The sequence below is a fragment of the Camponotus vicinus genome, unplaced genomic scaffold (assembly GCF_025532165.1).
Source record: "Camponotus vicinus isolate PSW18456_S1 unplaced genomic scaffold, iyCamVici1.0 SCAF_11, whole genome shotgun sequence".
Taxonomy (NCBI): Eukaryota; Metazoa; Arthropoda; class Insecta; order Hymenoptera; family Formicidae; genus Camponotus; species Camponotus vicinus.
In genome coordinates, this window is record NW_028141947.1 from 16,826,777 (window position 1) to 16,850,126 (window position 23,350).

The following is a 23,350-nucleotide window of genomic DNA, read 5'->3' on the forward strand; positions in this document are numbered from 1 at the left end:
AAAGAGCAAAGTGATATCTATAAAGTTTATTGATTTAAATTATATTTTCTTGATAAGATATAATAAATAAATAAATAAATAATTTAAAACTCTATTATAAGACTTTGTACAAATAATGAAAATTATTTTGTCAAACATTAATTTCTTAACAGTTAGTATTTAATAACAATTTCGAATTATTACTTGCTTTTCGTACAAGATGATTCGCATGAAAAACTACAGTTTTTAATTATTTTAATCTCGGAATCTCTACAATTTTTATATCTTTGGACCTCAAAAAAAGCTTAATTTTTTTATTTTTATCTATTTTGCTATATATCCTATATACATGTAATAATAAATAAAATGAAAATTAACATCTTTTTATAATATACCTCTATATACTTGAAATTAAATAAAAATAAAAATTCTATTTATTTACATGGTAACTGAAACTATTTGACTTGTATTTTTAATCATTTATAAGATTTGAATTAGAAATTTATTTTAACGTTTCATGCATATCATCTCGTTGGAAATTATTTTCATCATCGTCAGATGATATCATTGGTTTCATCATTAAATGATTACTAAAATTACTTATCTCAAATATAGAATGACACCTCGACGAAACCATGCATCGCGATCTTCTCTCAAGCACGTCACCGGCAACGAACAGATTAAAGCTTCTCGTTGAACATTTGTATAAACCGGTATGTTCAAATAATTTTGTCGATACGTATCTTCAAGAATGACACAGTTATCGTCGTCGGATTTATCTTCCGAATATTCTTTTGGCATGAACGCCACTTGACATGTCGGAGCGACCGCAACTGCTGCCGAATTTACATCCAGATCTTTCAAGACACCTTTCTCGATCGAAGCTCCTATAATTAAGACGTTTTATGTAGTTTATAATAATATTTTAAATTTCAATATGCTATCTTATTTAAAAATCCCTAAAAGTTCTCCAAGCTGCTCATATAGTTATGTAAAAATGATTTATTAAGAAAAATTTTAGCTCTTCCGTCAGTTAATAAAAATTCGATATTGAAATATTTTTAAACTTTTGAATAGTTAGTCAAGTTTACCTGATATAAGTAAACCTTCAAGCTGGAGCGACACTTTCCATTCCTTGTTTGTACGATTCTCAGTCCAATTAGCGTGAAGATGAAGTGCTTCTAATGGATAACCAAGTTCTCGTGCGGTATGTTGCTTTAGTGCAGTTAAAAGAGCACGTGGTCGAGACAATTGAGATAAATCAACTCGATAAGGTATATTCACTGCTAAAGATTTTAATGTCTCGTACTTTGACAAAAGTGCCTTTGCAAATTGAGTAGCATTTTTCGGGCCTGATCGCCATTCCATAAACCAGTGCGCTGGAGTCTTCGCGATTAGAATATATAAATAATATACAATTAATAAATAATATACACTAATAAACATTTATTATAAAAGATATAAATAATTATTAAAAAAAAAATAATAATTATTAAATAATAATAATTATTATTAATAATAATTATTATTTAATAATAATCATTATTCCCTGTAAAACAGATATAAATATAAAAGATATAAATAATTATTTTTGAAAAAAAAGAAATTATTAAATAATAATAATAATTATTTAATAATTATCATTATTTAATAATAATTATTATTCTCTATAAAATAGATATTATAAATAGAAAACACAGTTTTGCCTCACTTCATTATCCTGGAAAGATGACGCGTTCATGTCCGCTCGTACAACATTCAACAGCTTCCTTGTAAGATCAAGTTCGTCTATGAAAAAGTCCTGCAAAGGATTTCTTTTCTGTTCGCTTATGGTACTTATAGTACTGTCATATGTCAAGGAACATTGTCGATCCATAACTTCCTTCAGATCTTGTTGAACTTTCGATTTTTCTAATTTATTACTGTTTCCTTCACTGTTGTTGAAAGGTTTCATCAAAATACCTTAAAAATTATTTAAAGTACACATCAGCTAGAATCAAGAACTTGGACGGTTAAATTAAAAAATGGATATGTATTAATATAAACACAGTTATGTATATAAATTTGGTGTAATTAATTATAAAATGTTATTTATCGATTTCAACGCATCTACCTTTGAGGTACGTCAGGGCTTTTTCCGCAGCAGATCTTTCCCATGCTCTGTGAGCGTTAGCAGGGAGACCGAAATACTCTTTTGGTGAGTCGGTATCGTCCAAACTCTCCAACGATTTTAATGGATCATCTTCGATTATCTTCAACGCGTTTCCCAGTTTTCGTTGACCTTCAAAAATATCTCTGGACCACGCATCGCGTATCATCGAGCGCAACGCTCTTGCATCGTAATCATCTTGAAGTCGACCTCCATAAACCGCAACATCAAGTAAACCTCTGCCGATTTGCCAGTCTCCTTTATTCACCAATATTACATATATATTGCAAAACGTTATAATAATTTATATATATTTATGTTTACATAGATTGTCGAGACAGAAAAAAAATAAGTGTCAAATCAAAACTTATATACTTAAACTAACGCGTTCATTGTTTCGTATATACGCAACAATTTATAATCTCTCTAGAAGAATTTAATAATTTTAAATTTCAACAATATTATAGTCTTATTTTAATATTGTAATTGTCATCTCAAGAATATATAATTATTTAATTCTACTTTAAAAAAATTATAATCTATGATTTAAAAATGCTATTTTCTATCTAACATTGTTTCTTTTCCATTCAAGACAATTAAATGTTAAATCATAAGAATATATTTTTCTTGATTGAACTATATAAAATGGCTTCATTCAAGTAAGCAATTATTCAAGCAATTATATTTTTCTTTAATTAACGTAATATAATTTAATTTCAAGATTTCCATGTTAAAATTAAATATATTTTCAAAACAAGAATGTCCTTTTTTTCTGTGAAGAAATGATAAAATTGTGTACCTTGTTGCTTTCGCTTTTCCTTTGTCATTTCTTTAATCACTAACTCGTAGGCCGCCTCAAGATCCGATTCGTTCCATTCGTATGATCTAATCCAGCCCTGAGGAATGAAATTCCGTCGTTCTTGAAGCGTAGCGTGTAACCAAGAGAGCATTAATACGGTGGCCGCGGTTTCATTGTCTTGCGATTGCCGAAGCTGTTGGAGGGACTTTCTCATGTTTCTCTTCACGCCTTCGGGGGGCTCATATGCCAGTTTCAGACAAAGTCCCGCTAAACCCGGATAGAAACCAGAGCACTCTTCGGTGGTTAGCCAGATCTTTGTGGAAGGATTTTTGTTTGCGGTACACATAGGTGAACGTAATAGACTTTCCAATCGCGGTAACCAATTTAGAGCGAGCTGTAAGTTGCTCAATAATATCCAACTACCCTTTCTGCGAAATAATGACGAATAAGTATTTAAAAAAAGATATATATTGATTATATTTTAAATAAGATTTCTTTTTTCTTGTTCTTTATTTCTTAAATAAAATTTCTTTTTTTCTTGTTCTTTATTTTTTTAATAATTTAAAAAAAAAATACATGTGAATGTTCGAATATCTTTTGACTTATAATATTATTGTGCCGCGCTTTATGAAAATTTACCTGCACGCGGTTTCCAATGCCGATTCGGCTTGAATAACGTGTCCCTGACCCAAGGAAACCTCAGTAAATCCGGCAGAGGCATATTTCGCAGCGAGCATGCTAAGCTCCGGACTGGGATCAGTTCCCGGCGATAAAAGCAATAGCACGGGATACGATCTTTCTTTTTCTTGAGCGATCGTGTCTAATGTCCATGCAGGTGGAGCCAAATCCTTTACACCTTTTAGATTGATTCGCAATTAAAAAGATTGTAAAAAAAATTTAATAAATATAAAAGTATATCTCAGGTAAATTCTCTCAAAATGAAAATGTTTATTATTTTGTCTATAAAAACAATTCCAATTATATTCATAAAAAAATTCTACTTGTACATAATATTCAAAGTTGTCTAAATAATTTATATTATAATTAATTTATCTAATAATTTATATTTGTTTTACTTGAATTTAAATTATATAATTCAAATATTTAAAACTCAAAATTAACTTGTAATATTAAAGTAACAAGAAAGGAATTCTATATTAATTTACAACATAATAAATGAAATGTACTTACCTAATTGCTTCGCAGCGAATTTGGAAAGAGCGGTGTGTAAATAATCAGGCCGAAGGGCTTTTACGACTAGAACTTTTTGAAAAGCGTTAAGTTCACTATCCGCATAAATATTAGAAATATCCTTCAGCCAGGAAGGTTTTATCTTGGCGGCAATCTTTAATAAAAAAAGAATAATGTCAAACACATCAGCAAAATTTCTGACTTTTCAAGAATTTAAATTATTGAAAAAAACTGTTTGCAAAAATTATATTGAATTTACGCACGTTGGGTAGAGAAGAACCCAAGGCCTGCACAGCCTCACGTCGTTCGTCCGGTATCCATTCGGATAAATCAAAATCCGAATTATCATTATTAATTACACCGCTATCGAGCAAAAGATTCCTCTCGGTATCCGATACTGGATTTAACGATAATACCATGTGCAAAGCTAGAGGAAGTCTGTGCTTTCTGTAGATTGCTTTCGCGCAATGATGGAACGTCAATGTTATCAACCTGAAGATGACAAAATTAATGATATAATTGATTCCGCATAAAAATCCTCGATAAATACCTACCGTTTCTCGATTGAGCTCCGCGATTCTCTTTTCTCTCTGTCTTGACCCGCGGAAGAGCTATCATCTCGTACTGCTTTCAAGCAGATGTCCGTATAAACTTCTGTGGAAACGATGTATAAAGAGTTGAGAAGCGTCAATCCTTTAATAGTCTCATACACATTAGCGGCAAACTGCGCGAATTTTTCGTGACTTTTGGCCCGTCTAAAGAAAGAAACAACAGTAAAAAATCATCTTCGATACTGAAATCAACATCAACGTCGTAGCTTTAGTTAAGTTATTCAAGGCACCTTGAAACTTCATTTAAGCTCTGTCTGCTTTCTTCGAGGGCGACCGCTATTTCTTTCGCCTTAGATTGCGTCGCCTCCAGTGTTGACAAGAGTCCTCCTTGTCCTTGAGATTCTTGCAAAAGATCTTGACCCCTGGCTGTGGCTAATTGACTCAATAGATCTAGCCTGGCCGCGTCTCGTTCTCCAGATAATTTTTCCTCTCTTTCCAAAGCTTCTCTTCTTCGCGACTCGAGCTCCGGCATTTCGTTTAATAAAAGCTTATAGAGACACGATATAATTTGGAATGTAAATCAAAATGAGATTGTTAAAAATTATCGTATTCTTATATTCATGTTTTATTCAATCATACCTTCTCAACGAATCTCTCTGCTAGGCTTTTCGTACCAGCGCCAAGTGAAATCTCGCACAACACAGCATCGGCTTCCTTCGGAATATCTTCCAATCTGTCTTTTCTCGTGGCTAGGAAGAGTTGAAAGCCTTGCTGAGCCGATAAGACGCGATCGCTCAATCTAAGTGGCCTTCGGCGAAGAACGGGCAACAATATTGACGGAAATTCAACCAATTCCTCGACTAAGAGAGGTTTCCCGAAACGCACGGCAAGTTCGAGAGCCGTCAAAAACTTGGAATTTTCAGGCTGAGTGACTTCGAGTCTGGAGCCAATGTTGCGTTTAATCCAGGATACAGCTACTCCTGAGGGATCGAGGAAAATAGGCACCAACGGTCCTTTCAATACACGAGAGGCCGCGACCAGGCTACTCGTATCTGCTGGTAAATCCTGTGCTCTCCATAGCAATCTTTCCCGTTCAGTTACTAATAACGTGATCGCTGATTTCTCCCAATTGTCATCTCTTTTAGGATTCTGCGCGTATAATTAATTTCCAAGAATCAATTATTAAATATTTTTATAATTAATTTTATATTTTTATAATTAAATCATTAATAGTATATGTCATGTGACGCATCAATAATTAATTCTTTGCGCGTAAAAATTCAATGTGCACTAATTTTTAAGATAATTATTGCGGAAATAAACTTACTAAATGTACATCTATTAAAAATATTAGAATAAATATATTTCTTTTTTTGCATTGATTAGATATAAACATGAAAAGATTAATTGCACCTGATACACGAGTAGAGCCGCCGCGTTAGCCGCTTCGATGTCTAGTTTCTCCTTTCTGGCGGTCAGCTCTTGGAACTGAGTTTGCCAGTCGCGATGTTCGGTATCGAGTTTTTGCAAGAGAGCTCGTGCCGTCGAGAGACTCGCCTCAGTGGATTCCGTCCGCAATTGCAATTCAGCCGCACCTCTTGTGTGCTCGGCAAGCTCTTTTTGAAGTTGCGCCACACGACTTTCCACCGTGTTTAATCCCGTTGCCAATTTTCCTAATTGCGCCTCGGCTGCGGCTAATCGTCTTGAATAATAAAAAGATCACGTTACGAAGTAACTCTGAGTAATTAAAATTATTTAATCACAACCAGAAGAGAAAATTAGATTATAAAAGAGATGAAAGAATAAAGAAAGAAATTAACTACAAAATATACAGAAAATGGTAACGAGAAGACAAATATCGAAAAAAGATGAAAAGTTGTATTTATAAAAATTTAGGTAAGATTTTTTTATAACGGGAAATAGAAAAGAAAATCCCCTCTTCATCTCGTACTCGGCCAATTGTCGTTGTTCTCGTTCGAGGGGAGCAACTTGCTCCAATATTTGACCATATTGAAGATTAGCGAGAACCCAAGCAGCCAGTGGAGCCGCAGCCACCGATGCTCTCTTTGCTGTTTTCTCCTCGAAACTCTCCGGGCGTTCCTTCACTAGTTTGGCGACCGCTTCTAAACTAGCGGGCGCACTGCGCCTCGCATCCCAATTTCTGCTCATTACGAAGAAAGAAAGAAAAAATATTATCCCATAAAGTTAAATATGCTAAAGGACATGTACAGAAGTAGATTTAAAATGAATCGATTAGAGATATTTCGTTCACCTGATCTCGTCTTTGATACCTCGCTTAGCGAGGAAAGTCTTCATGCTGTTCCAGGACGTATCTTTTATACCCATTAGCCGAAGGACACCCTCGAGGACGTCTCTTACTGGCGCCGGTGGTGCTCTCAATGAACGAACTTCAGCCAAGGCATCGGCACTTATACCGGCCACTGCCTGAGCAGCTTGTGCTACCAGAGGCTCGACCTTTCCTAATTCGCTCTCAATGTCTGCCTAAATGTAAGAGAAAATTGTTTACACACATGTATAATATATCACATCGACGTGGAGCCTCTGAGATGTTCGTGTTTTAATTTTTTTAATACCTTGCGCAACGCAAGCTCAGCACTCTCGCGTTCTGTATTGGCCTTCAAGTTTGTCATTTCTCCTCTTTGACTAGTCGCGCCTCTCATCGTAGCCGTGATTTGCTCAAGAGCAGCGTTGGCTCTCCCTTTCTCTACCTTGAGTTTGCAATAATATTTTATCGTAAAAAATTACAATATTATAAAATATTTCCAAATATACATTCTTCAATGTTAAGATATGCGAAGTTACCTCAAGTTCCTGGCGCTGTCTGGATACTTCATCTTCCAGCTTGGCCACCTGTTCGCCAGCCTCCCTTAACTTTCCGATACCAGCTTCGAGAGATCGAAGCTTCTCCTCTACGTCTTTGCTCCACGTATCGCGGAGATGTCTCCAGGTATGCACTAGAGCCAGAAATCTCGCCGGTGCTCTCTGATGGCGAGGTGCCTGTAGATGAGCGCTGATCATAATCTTTGCGCCGCTCGGTAACTCCTCCAGTTCGTCCAGCTGTAAAGTATCTTCCTGGACTGCAAATTTAATCAACGAGCTCTCCCGAGACCACCATTCGCCGAGACTAGACCCGAGCAGCGCGCAATGTCGGAGACCCAGACGTAATAATCGCGACGATTTAATCTCTTCTGAATCTAGGATCACTGCTATCCGGAGATACTTGCGCAGACCTGCGAAATATTATCAATCGTTTATTTTAATAAAATAACGAATTTCCTTAAGAAGGAAAAAATAATATATTGCTATAAATTAATTTTTTGTTTTTTTTTGAATAATTTTTTGAATATACATACGATGATATAAATAGTGCTCTAATGGTCCTTGAAAGTCTTCTCTTCGAGCTAGATCGGCTAGTGGTGCGACCAGCGTGTCAAGCTCTTCGGTTGTAAAGAGCCCTGGAATTTCGCTTCTGGATATCATAGCGCTTATCAGGATGGCCAAGGTCTCTTCCCTGGCGTGGCATTCTTCCAACAAAAGCAAGGTCGGCTGACTCTCGATGCCGGCGGCTTGCACGGCGCTCTTTATCGCTGCTTTACCGCGTTCTACAAGTACAAGTACGAAGTTACGAGAGTAGGAATCCAATAATAGACATCATGCTTTTTCTTAAATAATTTATTTACCAGGTCCTGAGTCGATCAATCGAAGAGAAGAGAAGGTAGCGACTAGTTTAACAGCTGATCTTCTACCCGCTCCTGGTCGTCCAACAAGTATCATACCACGAAAATCACACCCCACAGCCCAACTCAATCCTGTCATTTAAAACATTTAGTATTATTATTACATGAAATAAAAATCGCTTCAGAGATGATTTAATTAGACTCTTTACCAGCTATAGTTTCCAAAAGGTAGGATGAAATTGATACTTGCACCGGTTGACCCTCTCTGGCGCATCTAGCCGTTGCATTGATTATCTCTTCCCGCCATTGTTCTTTGCTCAAAGGATAAAGCCCCGTATTTGCACTCTTCCATACGTATACATCATTGTTAAAATCTTTCACCTCAGAGTCCTTTGAGATTAGTAAATGTTCCCATCGTGTCAGTGCCTCGGGCGTTAATCTGGAAATATAATAAAGTTATAAGATTATTTGCAGAGTAAACAAAACTGTGAGTAAAATTTTGAATCTATAGACAAAACTATAATGTAGACAAAACTTCAACTTTCTTTTAGAAACTTTATTTAAATATAATAATTATTAAGGGAATCCTAAAGTGACTTTTTTATCGACAAAATGAGAATATTAATTGCATTTAACTCAGATAGCACACGTTCGTTTTATATATGTTTCTTAAACATGTCCAATGTTTGTTTTCTATAGAAACGTTTTTAAAACCATAGTTATCTATTTAACATGTAAAATAAATCATCATCTATTTAATATGCATGTAAATATAAATAAAATTTTTAATTTTATACAAAGTAGATAAATTATAATCTAATATTACTGATAAAACTGATTAAAACAGTCAATATTATACTAATTCTTTCAGTGAAATATTATTGATTTACAATGCTATAATAACTTATAACTGCTGTATCAGTGACTCTATTTACTATTTTCAATGATAATATACTGTTTCACTTTTAGAGAGTGTGTATGAATGCATTATTTTTTATTAATTCCATGAGAAAACGAACGTTATTTAGCGAATAAAAGAAAAAAACGCGTTTTAAACGTATTTTAAACGTTTTTAAACGTTTTTTAAACGATTTTTATCAGAAAAGAAACGTATCTTTTAATGTTTTTCAAGTGGATATTTTAACCAATTAGAACGTTTTCAAAAGTCGGTTATGAAATGTTTCAATGAAATATTTGTGAAACGTTTTTGAAACGAATATGTGCCACCTGGGAAATATCTCTTTATTAACTACATAGATCGATAAATTCTTTTCCATGATTAAAATATTTATAATAACGGACAGTTCATTTTTTTACATGGAATTATAACTGGTATTGTCCGTTATTATAAGTATTTTAATCATGGAAAAGAATTTATCGATCTATGTAGTCAATAAAAAGATATTTAAATGCAATTAATATTCTCATTTTGTCAGTAAAAAAGTCACTTTAGGGTCCCCTTAATAATATAATAATTTTAAATTCTATTATTTATTTTAAAATAATACCTTGCGCAAAATAGTCGTTTTCCGATGTCCAATAAATAACGAGTGATGTCCGCTTCGCTTTCGGGTGTAGGGTAATACATCAAACGTTTCGCCCACGAAACGATATCTTTAAGAGTCCAGTTGAGAGAAGATTCTTGAGTGGATGCAAATCGAAAAGCATCCAAGATATTAGGCTTTATTCGAGCGATCCAAGATTCTGCCATAACATAATCTATCTGCTTCAGAGAGGTTCTCAAATGAAGTTCGAGAATCGCTGCAATATCCTTTTGACTCGGATATCTATTGATAAATAAGAGTTTCAGAAGATAAATAAGAGTTCAGATCTTTAATGCTTAATTTATTATTACCTTTTTTGAATTTTTTTTTAAATATACAAATTAAAAAAAGGAAGAGAAAGAAATAAAAATTTAAAGTATAAACGTCTTTTTTCTACTTTTTTTATAAGTATAAATTTTTTAAAAGTATAAATTATTATAAATTAATATAATTAATATAACTAATATAAGTTATAAATTATTTAAAATCTTTGAGCACCTTCTGGCAGTTTACAAATTTCTAAATTATTTGATATTTAATTTTGAGCAAAGAAGAATATTTTTTAAAATTTATTCTAATTCACCTTTACTTACTTTAATACTTTTTATAAAGAATTTTAAGGAAATTACTCACTCTAGATAGTAAGTTGCAAATAAAGCTTCGAATCTTGGATGCAATCGTGTAGATTCATCGGCAGTGCATATGATCGTTAAGGATATTTTAGAAAATTCGAGATCCTCCTCGAGGAATCCTTCTTCTTGAAGTAATTCTCTCACCAATTCCTAAATATATATAATTCATTTTTATTAACTTACTGAATTCCATTTTTTTAATTCTAACTTTTTTGTACATGTTACTGTTTTAAAAAATTCGCATTATTTGCGAATTTAAAATTTCCGTCAAATCAAAAATATAGACAGTTAAAAAAAATAATGTAAGTTTTATGTTTATATTTTTAATTGATATTAAAGATCTGTTATAGCTATGAGCTAAATGATTATATAACTTCAGTTTTATTTGATTTATGAGATCGATTTGAAAATTGATGAAGAGATTCTAGATTATACCTGTAAATTTTTAGCTGCGAGATGCATATTTTCCAAGATGAGAAGCACTCGAGATCCACTTCTCGGTTTATACATTCTACCCTGGGACGAGGAGTCCAGACGCAAGCAAGCTTTTTTCAAGCGAGTTATAAAATCTTCAGGACCGTAGAGCGAGGATCCTCTTACCACGGCCATTGTATCGTGATTTTTAATTTTCGATAATGCAACATCGATTAAAGTGTTTTTACCACAGGCTTCGGGTCCACGAATCATAAGTGGATGACCGTCTTCTATCCATGGCAAGATGGCTGCTAATGCTTTTCTGATGCGATCTATGTATAAAATATAAAAAAATATAATTTATAATTTCTTCCTAAAGGTTTTTACTCTTAGAGCTTTAATATATGAATTGAAAAGCATACCTGAGATCGAGACAGGTCCATAATCGGTATCGATAGATTCATAAGTGTCGCTAAAGGGTATTAATCGATCGGTTTCATGATCGTAGAGCACGGTACTTGGATTTTGCGGGTCGGGACACCTGAAAAATATTTTACAAGTGAAGCGAGCTGACTTGATCTACTGCTTTAAGAATTCGTGAAAATTAGAGTTGACAAATTTTTTGGACCACTCACCAACTATCGGTCGATCCGTAAATGAATTTCGCCAAATCGTCTCTAGATTGTACATCATTCACTTGGCCGCATAATGAGAGCAGAAGGGCTTGAGTGGTCTGATTAAATGTCTGCGCTTTATGGAGATGACACAATGCGGCGGTCATCAAACCGGACGCAGACGAGCCTTCAACATTTATCTTCAAAGTCTCGTCGATGGACGAGCACAAATGAGCGTTCGCGATATCTGCAGCCGTCGAAGAAAGTTGTTCTAAACGCCACGGAGCCAATAGAGACGTCGATCTTGTAAATCCAAGATGCAAAACACCCAATCGCGAAACCGTAGCCGGACTGGCATCGGCGAGCTTGTGAGTCTCGAAAATAAACCTGTTTTTACAACACAATGAGGGAATATATAATTGAACACAATTTAAATGCAGCATAAGCATAATTTATCATGTTCAAACATTCAATTATTTGACAATCTTAGTCTTATCCCTTTTTTCTGATTCATAAATATATTCTTATATATATTCTTTTTTAATATTTTTGGCAAATTTTTTTTTTTTCGATCCATATTTTTATTGCATTATTATATATCAATCATCCATTATCTATCAATAAAAAAACAATTTGTTGATCTATATTCTAGATTATATTTTTTTATAATAACAGATAACTTTATATTTCTAGTATAATTTTTGTAAAGTATATATAAGAATGTTGGATATAATTATTATTATGTTGAATATGATTATCTAATTAATATTCAGCCATATTTATACCTTGTACCACTGCCAAGCTTAATTCCTATTCCGTTCGGTAACGTTAATAGTCGGTTATCGTCCAGGGCTGAATTCAGCGCTTCCGCCCATTCAGGTTCCACATCGCCGTTGAAGATGATCCAGGTCGTGGAATTTCCAGCGGACGTAACCGCACTCGATAAAACGCCCTCCTTCCATTCTCTATACACAAGCATATAATTTTGGCAATCATATTCAAAGCTGATGAAATATCTCTCTATTGCTCTCTAAAAGTGAATCAGTGTATTATTACTGAAAAACAGTAAATACTCACTGATTACAAGCAGTTATAAGTACAGCACTGATTACAGTGATAATACACTTTTAGAGAGTGTATTTTACCTCGTCCGTGGATTTACGTGTCCTAATAATCTGCTCTTTGGTACCGCACCAGGATAAACGATGACCTGTTGCACGGATTCGCCGATTTTCGCCATCGCTTCGGCTAAGCACAACCTGATTGACGTTTTTCCACTACCTGGCGGGCCGACCACGGCCACGCCGGTTCTACTTTTCAACAGATCATTCAGTTGAATGCATCTGTTGGCAATTTCTTTTGTCAATCCCCGAGTCTCGCAGATCTTCAACAATGCGACGATTAAATTTTCGCTTTCTGCAGAAACAGGCAAAGAAGAGTTACTCTTCGGGAAGAGATCGTCCAGCAATGCCAAAAATTTCGTTGTGTCTGTCTCCGTCAGCTTTGGAAGGGTCGATGCCCTGATTGAGATAAGAAGTCTGCCAAAAAATGATAAAAATTTCCTTAATAAATCGACCCAATTTTGTTAATGAAAAAATATTTAAATCACAGAATTCATATGATTTTAATACAAATTAATTTTAATACAAATTAATTTTAATTTTATCCGAGAAAAAACATTCTTATATACTTGTATAAAAATTATACTAGAAATATAAAGTTATCTCTTATTATAAAAAAATATAATCTAGAATATAGATCAACAAATTGTTTTTCTATTGATAGGTAGTAGATGATTGATATATAATAATGCAATAAAAATATGGATCGAGAAAAAAAAATTGCCAAAAATATTAAAAAAGAATTTATTTATGGATCAGAAACACGAGATTATATCGCCATTTTGTTTTTGTCTATTTTAATAAGACTTTTAAGAATGAGAAATATCTTATCGTTGAGAAGGTTTATCGTGAAATCTCACAAGCATGTTAATCATGATTTAAGATTGATATAAATTTACTACTAATTCTTGATTACAACTTTTGAACATGCTATTGAAAAGTTTCGAGTGCTAGTATCAAATAATAGCATACATTAACATCAATATTAAAAAAATTAATTCATTAAAAAAGATCAATCTATATATTTTATAAAAATATTACAAAAAAAAATGTTTCCTTAATCTCATATTTGAAAAGAATTTTAACTGTACCTAGTGGTCTCATCTACACCGGCAATCGGATGTAAAGCGTCAAGTACAGATTTCAACGCCCTGAGTCCCCAATCGTAATGCGGTTGCTCGGATAACATGGTTCCGGCAATTTCAAGGGCCTCTACGAGTCGTTTGCCAAGAGTAGTCGCTTCTACGAAACCGGCGCATTCCAGCAGAGTTCTGACAATATCCGACTTGTCCGGATGTGCCATACTGATAGGTCTGAAGAGCCTCGCCAATGAATCCGGCAGCTTGCGCCTGCCTCCATACTCACTCCCGGCTGGATTCATCGTGATAAAGATGCAGCAGTGAGGATCCAACGTTATCTTCTGATCGCCCAGCAGAATTTCAGGAGAACCGTTTCGAAGTGCCTCTTGAAGCGGCCTCACCAACATCGCTACCGCGCTTAGTGTATCCTCTTCAAGACGATTGAACTCATCGAAACAACCCCAGGCACCCGCTTGTGCCAGACCTCCTAAGATACGCTTCATACTTCCAGTATCCATCCCTACAAATCCAAAATATCGATACAGTCGACTATTCGATATATTTGTATCATATAAATTTATATGTTACTAAAACGTACAATTTTTTATTGCTGGCATAATAATCAAAGAGAATCTTTTTACCTTCATCGCAGTTGAAAACGAGCACTAGTCTACCTAAGATGGACGCTAGCGCTTTCACACTCTCGGTTTTCCCGGTTCCAGCAGGACCAGTCGGACTTCCGCCTAATCCAAGCTTCATAGCTTGAGTGAGAGCCAAGAAACACTTCTCCGTCAAGGGAGTTCTAACTAAGCCGATAGACGCTCCTTGATACTCGAAGCGATAAGGTAATTCTGCACCGGCACATCGCACTACGTACGTACCTTGATTCTTTAACGTACGAAATCAAACACGATATAATAATATAATAATTAAATATTAAATATATATAATATTAAATACATATAATTAAATATATATAATATTAAATAAATATATAGAATGCTCATTATCTGAAGATATTATCAGCGAGAAAAATTTAGAAAATTAATTTTAAATATAATATAAAATTATATTACTATCGTGCATGATCTGATTTTTATTATCAAGATTTTAGTGTATTTTTTAATCGATTTTTTAATTACCTTTCTATAACTTCTCAATTGTTTGTACCACATCCAGTCGGCATTTTCACCGGTTGCTACAATTTTCAATAATGTCCTGGCCACTTGCAGATGATGAACGGTATCCAAGAGAAGACCGCGAGCTTTCAACGCGGTTAATTTATCACCAGCGTCCTCCAATCCCCTGTATTTTGCTCTTTGTGTTTCCAGAAATTCAACAAGCTTCTGCAAAGCCGCGCGACCTTCTTTCAAGGCGCGTTCGCAACGCTCGGTAAATTCTATTCTCTCCGAAAGCAGCAATATTTGTGTAGGATAAACGGAAGGATCAGGCGTGGAATCGTTCAAGCATTTTTCTAAACTCTGACAGAGTGCCTTTTTCATCCCATTCTCGAGATTATTCAGCCATTGCGGTAGAGGTTCAGTGAGATCGATAGTTTCCGGTAACTTTAACATTTCTCCCTCGGGTGACACAACCGCCGTTAAGGTATTGTTTTCTTTTACTACTGAACCCACACCGTGATACAACTTTGGCAAATGAGCTTCCAAACCTCGCCCGCTGCCCGATACAAGCTCCAAAAGATCTTCATCACTGAGAAAATATAATCTCGGATACGCCGCACGTCTTTCCTACAATTTCAAAATTTTACGTCATATTATAACACACCTGATGAGAATATAAAGCGCATAATTTCTTTGAAAAAAAAAAGAAAATGTAAAATTATTTTTCGATTATCGAATTTTACCTCTAAAAATTCATCCAGGCTCTTCTGACATCGATCTAACAGATCCTTTAAATTTATTAAAGCTGGTAGAGAAAGTCGTCTCAAGGATGGTACTCGAGGATCTCGAGATACTTCTCCGATAAGATATCTGAAAGTTTACAAATGTAATAAATTGATGTTTAAATATAATACGCAGATATGATAGGAGAAAATTAATAAAAGAGAATTATTGTAAACCTAAATTCTTTATCGGCCCTTGACCATCTTCCGGAATCATTTGGAGCCGCTCCACTTCCATAGACCGGATCCAGATAAATCCATTTTCTCTGGACAGTACTAAGAACCTTAATTCTTTCCTCGAGCTCTGATAGAGCCGTTTCGCAGTGTGCAGCTCTAGATGCGAATCTCTCGTGTCCCGATGTGCCTTTTGCTCCCTCGAGCAAGAGTCTCAATTCCTCTATTTTAAGAATTCTATTTTAAGATAAATTGTACAATACACGAAAATCGGTGTAAATAAATGTACCTATTTTCGCTAATAGATTGCCGTAATCTCCGACTAATAGAATGGTCATGTTTTTACTGTCGATCGACTCTTGCACCGGAAGTGACGCCGTGTTTTCCCAGATCTCGAGATCCATTAACGCTTGTCGAATTCCGCTTTCTGCGACTGCTCGCTTCGTTATTTCCTGAGAATAAAAAAACATCATATTTTACATAATGAAAATTTGAGAATTATATCCAAAGATAAACGTGTGTAATTATTCAGATTACATCTTATATTATCTCTTTCGATATTTTAAGATAATTATGCATTTCTCTTAGAAAGATATATTAAAATAAATTCAAATAAATACCGAAACATTGATATTTATAAATATTTTTTTTAATAACTCGTGATATTGAAATAACGAAAAAAATGATTGTACTTGCAATATTCAAAATGTTAATACTCTGATATATTGCATTCACATTCTACCATAATTATTTCTATTAAATTAACAATTTCTCACCTTCACTTGATCCTCATTCTTTTTCAGCATTTTCGAACAAGCGAGCAAGTCACCTAAAGTGATATCTCGTGGATTTTCAACCTTTAAGCCTAATATAGGAATTAATTCAGTCCAATGCTCATTGGCGATCTCGTCTCCTCGAAGCAGTTGAATAGATTCGATCGTAGCTCTAACTTCGTTAATCTTTTTGCCGACGAAGGTGTCGATCTCTGAGTTATCTTGCAAGCGAATCTTATTCTCCCAAGAATCGAGCCAATCGTGGAGTCTTGGTAATCTTCTCCTAGCCACGGCCCACTCTTCGGTTTCCTGATTCTTCAGTTCCTCCAAAAACTCGGATTGAAATCTATTTATTGTGTTTAACATGATATTTAGTTTATCTTGCTCAATTTTAGAAAAATTATTTTTTTCTCTTAATAGTACTTTCTGTAGAATAAATTAAGAAGTAAAAACTAAAGGAAAAATTTATTTTGTAGCTATTATATGAATGTAATATATCAATCTTATATGAATGGTAAGTTTTTCATTGCAAAGTAACCTGTAATTTGATTCTTCGATCTCCAATTCGCGTTCCAATTGCGACAAATTAATCTCATCGTCTTCCATGATACTTTCGAGATCGAGAGATATTCTTTTGCAATCCGCTTTCAAGGAATCCATTTGCGCATTTAAATTAAGCCAACGTTCTTTCATCGATATCAGCCAATCGAGTGTGAGATCTTCCGATCTTGCGGACCACTTAGCCTGCCATCTTTCTCTTTCGTCTCTCAGTGCTATCGCTTTGTGGCGAAGATTAACTTTGGCATCTTCCAGTAGACGCGCCATAACAGCCTTATGTTTTTCCAAACGATCCCCCAGTTCCTGCCAAGCAGCGTAAGCCGCATTAACGCCTGTAAATGTAAAATGAACAAGAACTCAATTGAGTTTTTACGTCTTTATTTACGATTTATAAAGGATCGGTTTCCAAAAAAATTTGATCAAAGTATCATTTGGCAAAATATTACCATCAAGTTTCTCGCTGGTCCACGCAGCCATAACTTTAGCGAGTACGGTAACAACTTCCATTTCTTCAGCGATACCTGCCGACTGTTGCTCGATACGCGCGTGGGCTTCGTGAGCTAATCCGACCTCCTCTACATCGCGTGGTCTACGTTCGAGCTCCTTGGATGCGAAGGACAGGAACTCTACGACAGCCATCAAACGCGAGGATGCTTCCACCCTTAAATCGGAACACAAATGTTCCCAATAATGACGAGATGCTGTCTCCAAATCACTCCTCGTTGTCGCTGTATCGACGCATATGCACGAGATTTTTACGTCGCAACCTCTTAATTTGCCAACCTGCGTCAATAAAAATATAGAGTATGCGTGATTATTTAATTGGACCGATATAAATCATAAAAGTGCAAATGTTTTATACGAGAATACATCGGAAAAAGCAAACTGCATTTTTGAATAAATAAAATAGCAACATACAGATATTAAAATAATAAAAAAATTATTAAAGTAAAAAATGTGCCGATTTCTAATATGTATATTGTTACTGTTTTTTTTTTAAGAGAACAATTGCTTTTTTATTCACCCTTGAAATATCTACAACTTACCTCTTGGGCCCATTGCTTGGCCTCCTTAAACGCTTTCGCCCATTCTTGAGGAGGTTTTCCTTTCAGTCTAGAGAAATATATAGATATAAAATAATATAATATAATAAATATATAATAAATATATAATAAAATATATAATAAATAAAATGATATAATATAAATAAATAAAATATATAATAATATAATAATAAATATATACATATAGAAAGCAATATTACGTGGATACGATACATTATTTCAAGACTTAGCTTACCGTTCTCCAACGTTGATATTTGCCGGTGTTGCTAAATTTAGCCATTTCATTCTAAACAGTTCGAGAGTGGACAGAGCGATTTCTATTTGCTTGTAAACGCCGCTAAAAAGATACGCATTCTTTTGCACCAGATCGCCAAAGTGTGCATCGGCGATGTCTCCGACGCCCCGAAAGTTCACCGGAATAGAAAGCGATCGGCGTATACCGGAATATAACTTTGCGCGAATGTCTTCGAGCGGTGGTCTCCATTGTAGGAGTCCATCCCGGAAAGTGAGCTCCACTCGGATCTCGGATAGCTTCTTCGACAAGGATGGTAAAGCATTCCTAGGCGCAAAATGTACACGATATATTTTACGCAAAGAGTTTTCGATAAGAACGCCCCATTATATATTAAAATATATTATAAAATATATAATATAAAATATATATTAAATTGTACATTAAATAAAAATTAAATATATCATATTGTATAAAATTTAATTGTAACTAGAATCTTGGGTAAATTGTAGTTATACCTGTACGCTACGCCCAGTGCTTTTAAGAGCTGCCGGTCCCAATGCAGTTTCCAAGCTTTCGCATTACCATATTCCGAATCCACCGCATCAACGATCGCTCTCATACTAATCAACGTCTCCTTCCATATATTCTGATTTCCGACAAGATGCACGGCATCGCCTTTCAACAAATTGGCTACGTAATCTCGCAACGTGGAATGCTTCGAAATCAATTCTGAATTTTGCCGAGCAAACTTTACCACCTGCGAAATTTTTTCAATTATAGTATATCAATTTTATTTGATATCGTATTTATGTTTTACATGATATTTATATAAATAATAACGAAAAATATATCCACACAATTCTCACCAACTCTTTCAATCGAGCGGTGTAGACATCGACGAGATGAGGATCGGACCAAACGACACCCGATTGTTCCTGAACAGCACGCGCTAATTCGAGAGCCACCGTCAACATGAGCGGTCTTTGAGAGGGCACCATTCGATCACCGATCGTGTTATGAAAGGTTGCGACCTGTTGAAGCGCTCTAGCTCGTCCGGCTAAAGACGCGGCCCTGTCCACCAGTTCTCTAATCTCTCTTGGTATCTCGACGCCTTCGCCGGACAACGCTCTAGCTTCTCTGATTAGGGTCATCAATCGAGGATCATAGGTCACTCGCATCATGCTGGTGCCGGTAAGTTCTACCACCGACGAATCGGTACCTAAGCTTAATTCTTTCCTAGCTATCTCATTCTTCGTGTTATTCACCTGGATGAATAAAAATGTTTAAAAAATTTCAGTGATACATAATTTTAAATTTATATATTTATAATTTTAAATTTATTATATATATTTATTATATATATTTATTATATATATAATTAAATTTAATATATAATTATAATTTTAATTATTATAATTTTATTAATAATTTTTAAAAAATTTAATTTAAAAAATATATGATTTGAAAAATTATATCACGCAGATTAAATATATAATTAAAGATTACCCATGACTCGACTAAATCCCGTCTTTTTTCTTCGGTTTCTTTCAGCGCGCTTGACAATCGTGTCGCCACTTCTTCATATCCTGGCAAATCAGCGAGTAATTCCTTCCCTAACTTCGCTAGATTCTCTAGCCGCACTTCTGCAGATCTAGCGGCTTGAACCTCTTGTAGTACTCTAGGAACATCCAGAAGATTTTCCGTATCGGGACCAGCTAAGCGATTTTCTACAATTTTGTGTTTCGAAGAAACAATGTAATGATTGAAAATAAGTCTCAAATTCTGTAAATTAACATTTGTAAAATATTCCATCTTATATTCTCGATTATAACATCGAAAGAAAAAATGTATAAGATCATTAATGCGTAAAACAAATATGCACAATTTTTTCTTACTTTATATTTTTGTATAAATTTTTGTTGCTTTTTTCACATATTTATAATGATTTACAATATGGAGAATATTTTAATGCTTAAGAGTATTGTACCGATTAAATCAGGATACGCCGCAAGTAGAGACTCTCGTTCTCCACGTAATGCTCTCTTAAGTCCTTCCCTCTTCATTAACTCGCTATATTTCCCAAATTCGGCTACCAAAGCATTCGGAGTATCAGCGTCAGCAATGTGATCTTTCAGCTTTTGAGCAACGCGCTCCTCGGCTGGCACCAGGCCCTCCTCGATCTTACGTCTCAGCCTATCCCATTTATCGTCCCAATCATCATCGTCCAATGCAACTGATTGTGAGTTGTAATTATTATTTGGAATACTATTAACACGGATCGATCAAGAATTCGCTGAATTTTATTTTTAATTTATTTTTAATTTATTTTGAATTTAATTATTTTTGTTATATCATTAATCGTCAAGCAATTCGTGAAAGACATGGGAAAAAAATTATTTTGAATCGATCTCAATTTCAAAGATATAAAGATGCTTGCGATTTGTCGGGAAATTACTGTAGAATATTTTTAAAGTAGAGATACCTCTCGTGTCATCAAATGTCTGGAGTAATTTCTCGATACCGAGTCCAGACCTTTCATTCGAGGTCAGAAGCCTGCTCAATTGGCGATGCTGTGCACGCAAGTCGGACATTTGCCTGAAGAGATTAATCGCGGCTATATCTGTTATTCATTCCAATAGAATTCCATTCTTTGATTCATACGCTTTATCGCTTTACCTGAGGCTTTTGCCAAGCTTCGAGCATTTTCCGGGTACAAAGATCGCTCCCCGCCAAGGATGAAGCGAATAATGCGGCCAGAAAAGTTCTGTCAATTTTTGCGTAGCGTTTATCCATTTTTCGCACGCTGTCGCTCCGAGTGCGATTGTTTCATCTTTTACACGAGTCTCGGTTGTATCGACCTATATCCAGCGATATTTCGTAAATTATTTTATTATACGTCATTTTATTATCGTTCAATAGCATTTTTGAAAAAAAAATTGAATGATCATAGAAACTTATTTGATTCAAATTTTATTTATCAACAGAAACATTTGGTTTTTTTCGAAAATTATTTTGAAATTAAAAGTTATAATTTAAACGTTATATTTTATTATAATTTAAAAGTCATACAAATATTAATAAAAAATTTTTAAAAATTTATGAAATCTTTCTCGATTATTGTTTGACAGCTAATCGTGAATAATATATGATTGAAAAGATTTTTAAATCGACGTACCGCATTGAGATAATTCTGTGTTAATTGTACCACTTCGTTTCCAATTACGTCAAGAAACGATTTCATTCGTTCCTCAGTATACGCTGGTCCGCCTAATTTCCATAAATCATCTACGAATACCGAAATGGCTTCACAAGCCTCTTCTACAGCGATTAATCCATCTCTATATTCAACGTAAAAATTATAATAATTGTATATAATAAAGATAGTAAAAATATCTAAATAAAATAATAAAAGAATTTAGAGTTAAAGCTTTTTAATACATTAAAATCTTTTTTTCTCATTTAACGAATTATAAATTATTACTAAATTATCATTATAATAATTATTATAAGTTATATAAATAATTAAAGTTAAATATTAATAATTTTTGTTAACAAAATTTTATTAATTTAATATCGAGTGTATATTTTTAAAAGTATTTCGCATTTTATATAATAAGATATGTAGAAAGGAAATCAAATGCACCTCGATACCGCGGCGCTTTCAAGTTCGACCCTAATGTTCTTGACCGATTTGATGGCTTCCTCGCAAATGGTTTTCTCATGCGACCGCTTCACCTCATCTCGCTTCCGCCGCCAGAACTCTTCTTCCTCTGCAACTGTGGTCGAGAATCCGGAGCTGAGCAGTTTCTCCTCGAGTTTTTTCAGACACGATGCGTTTAAGCCCGAAGATCGGAGAGTCGGCGCCCAAACCTGACGAAGACCTTCGATCAATACCGATCCGTCCCCGCAGCCGGTGGAAGCCACTTGGACTACGTCGTGAAAGTTTTCTTCCGTAATCACCGCCGCCGTCATCTGCGTGTATTTTTGCACCATCAGCGATATAAATGGCATGCCTGACTAAATTATATTGTAACTTTCTAGAAAATACTTTCTATCATCGAGGGACAATCGCATTTGTCAACGTTTATTATGACAGTGATTAAAGATCGACGAAGAGAGAAACGTACTAATCGACGGTTGTCAAGAGCAAATGAAAATACGTCTCGACAACTACAGCTTCTTTTCTACTTGTCACATTTAAAATTTCATCTACTTGTTGATATATTTTTCCTTCTTGTAGTAGAAGCTCTATTAAGGTACCTTAAAGAAGACCAGATTGTTGACTGTACCGGCGTCTAATTCGGTGCTCAATTTTAAGCGAACTTGCTTCTGATCTGCGTCGATCGGTCTGGCGCACAAAATTCTACATGATGACTGCTCCAAGAAACGATCGAGGATCTCTCGGTCCTCGATATCTTCCTCGTCCTGTTGCACGGATGCGCCGAAGAAATATTCCGCCGTGGAGACTATGAACTTACGTTTATCGACAACTACCATTTCGGTCGATTTAAACACGCTTTTCTTGTAACGCAAAGTCAGGAGTGGTCTCGGTGATTTCGTGAAAAACGTGATCGGGCTCACCAGGAGGTGCCGGGTCGTCACGACGACCAGCCATCAACACACAACAGCTGTAGCTATCGTTACATGCATCACTGCACGTGCGCAAATGTGCGTGACGCCGCTTTAATCTGTCAGATTGCTTTTTATCTAATAGCATTATGAATAAAAAAAATGTTTGACTTTATATGTGTGTGCAATATAATTATATATACAGGTAATATAATAAAAGGTAATATAAAAAACGATATTTACATATTAAAAACGTTTTAAAACGTCATGCAGAAAATTTCGATATTTATATAAATCGTCCAG

General features: G+C 34.9%; 1 protein-coding gene across 1 annotated transcript; it reads right to left on the minus strand.

Moving 5' to 3' along the window:
* Nucleotides 1-545: 545 nt before the first annotated feature.
* Nucleotides 546-23,095, minus strand: Btv (dynein cytoplasmic heavy chain beethoven). The gene is made up of 46 exons (XM_083082324.1): nucleotides 22,739-23,095; nucleotides 22,122-22,450; nucleotides 21,654-21,816; nucleotides 21,155-21,336; nucleotides 20,961-21,073; nucleotides 20,466-20,711; nucleotides 19,985-20,205; nucleotides 19,345-19,743; nucleotides 18,994-19,235; nucleotides 18,479-18,802; nucleotides 18,226-18,292; nucleotides 17,626-17,962; nucleotides 17,160-17,511; nucleotides 16,625-16,967; nucleotides 16,138-16,300; nucleotides 15,852-16,071; nucleotides 15,636-15,762; nucleotides 14,914-15,519; nucleotides 14,413-14,659; nucleotides 13,784-14,291; nucleotides 12,717-13,109; nucleotides 12,357-12,536; nucleotides 11,593-11,958; nucleotides 11,380-11,498; nucleotides 10,979-11,289; nucleotides 10,545-10,693; nucleotides 9,876-10,154; nucleotides 8,577-8,806; nucleotides 8,371-8,499; nucleotides 8,044-8,292; nucleotides 7,493-7,920; nucleotides 7,264-7,398; nucleotides 6,942-7,171; nucleotides 6,621-6,830; nucleotides 6,083-6,371; nucleotides 5,309-5,818; nucleotides 4,960-5,216; nucleotides 4,673-4,873; nucleotides 4,382-4,610; nucleotides 4,119-4,272; nucleotides 3,567-3,783; nucleotides 2,928-3,355; nucleotides 2,093-2,386; nucleotides 1,691-1,941; nucleotides 1,071-1,365; nucleotides 546-866 (listed from the first exon to the last, which is right to left on the minus strand). Exons 1-46 carry the CDS (start codon nucleotides 22,973-22,975, stop codon nucleotides 580-582), a joined length of 12,246 nt encoding a protein of 4,081 aa, XP_082938450.1. The 5' UTR covers nucleotides 22,976-23,095; the 3' UTR covers nucleotides 546-579.
* Nucleotides 23,096-23,350: the final 255 nt, after the last annotated feature.

Coding starts and splice junctions, on each gene's coding strand:
- Btv (XM_083082324.1), bottom strand. CDS start 22,975: ATGGTAGTTGTCGATAAACGTAAGTTCATAGTCTCCACGGCGGAATAT. Junction 13,110..13,783: donor GGTGTAGATGAGACCACTAG/GTACAGTTAAAA, acceptor ATTTTTTGGCAG/ACTTCTTATCTCAATCAGGG. Junction 4,874..4,959: donor AGCTTAAATGAAGTTTCAAG/GTGCCTTGAATA, acceptor TTCTTTCTTTAG/ACGGGCCAAAAGTCACGAAA.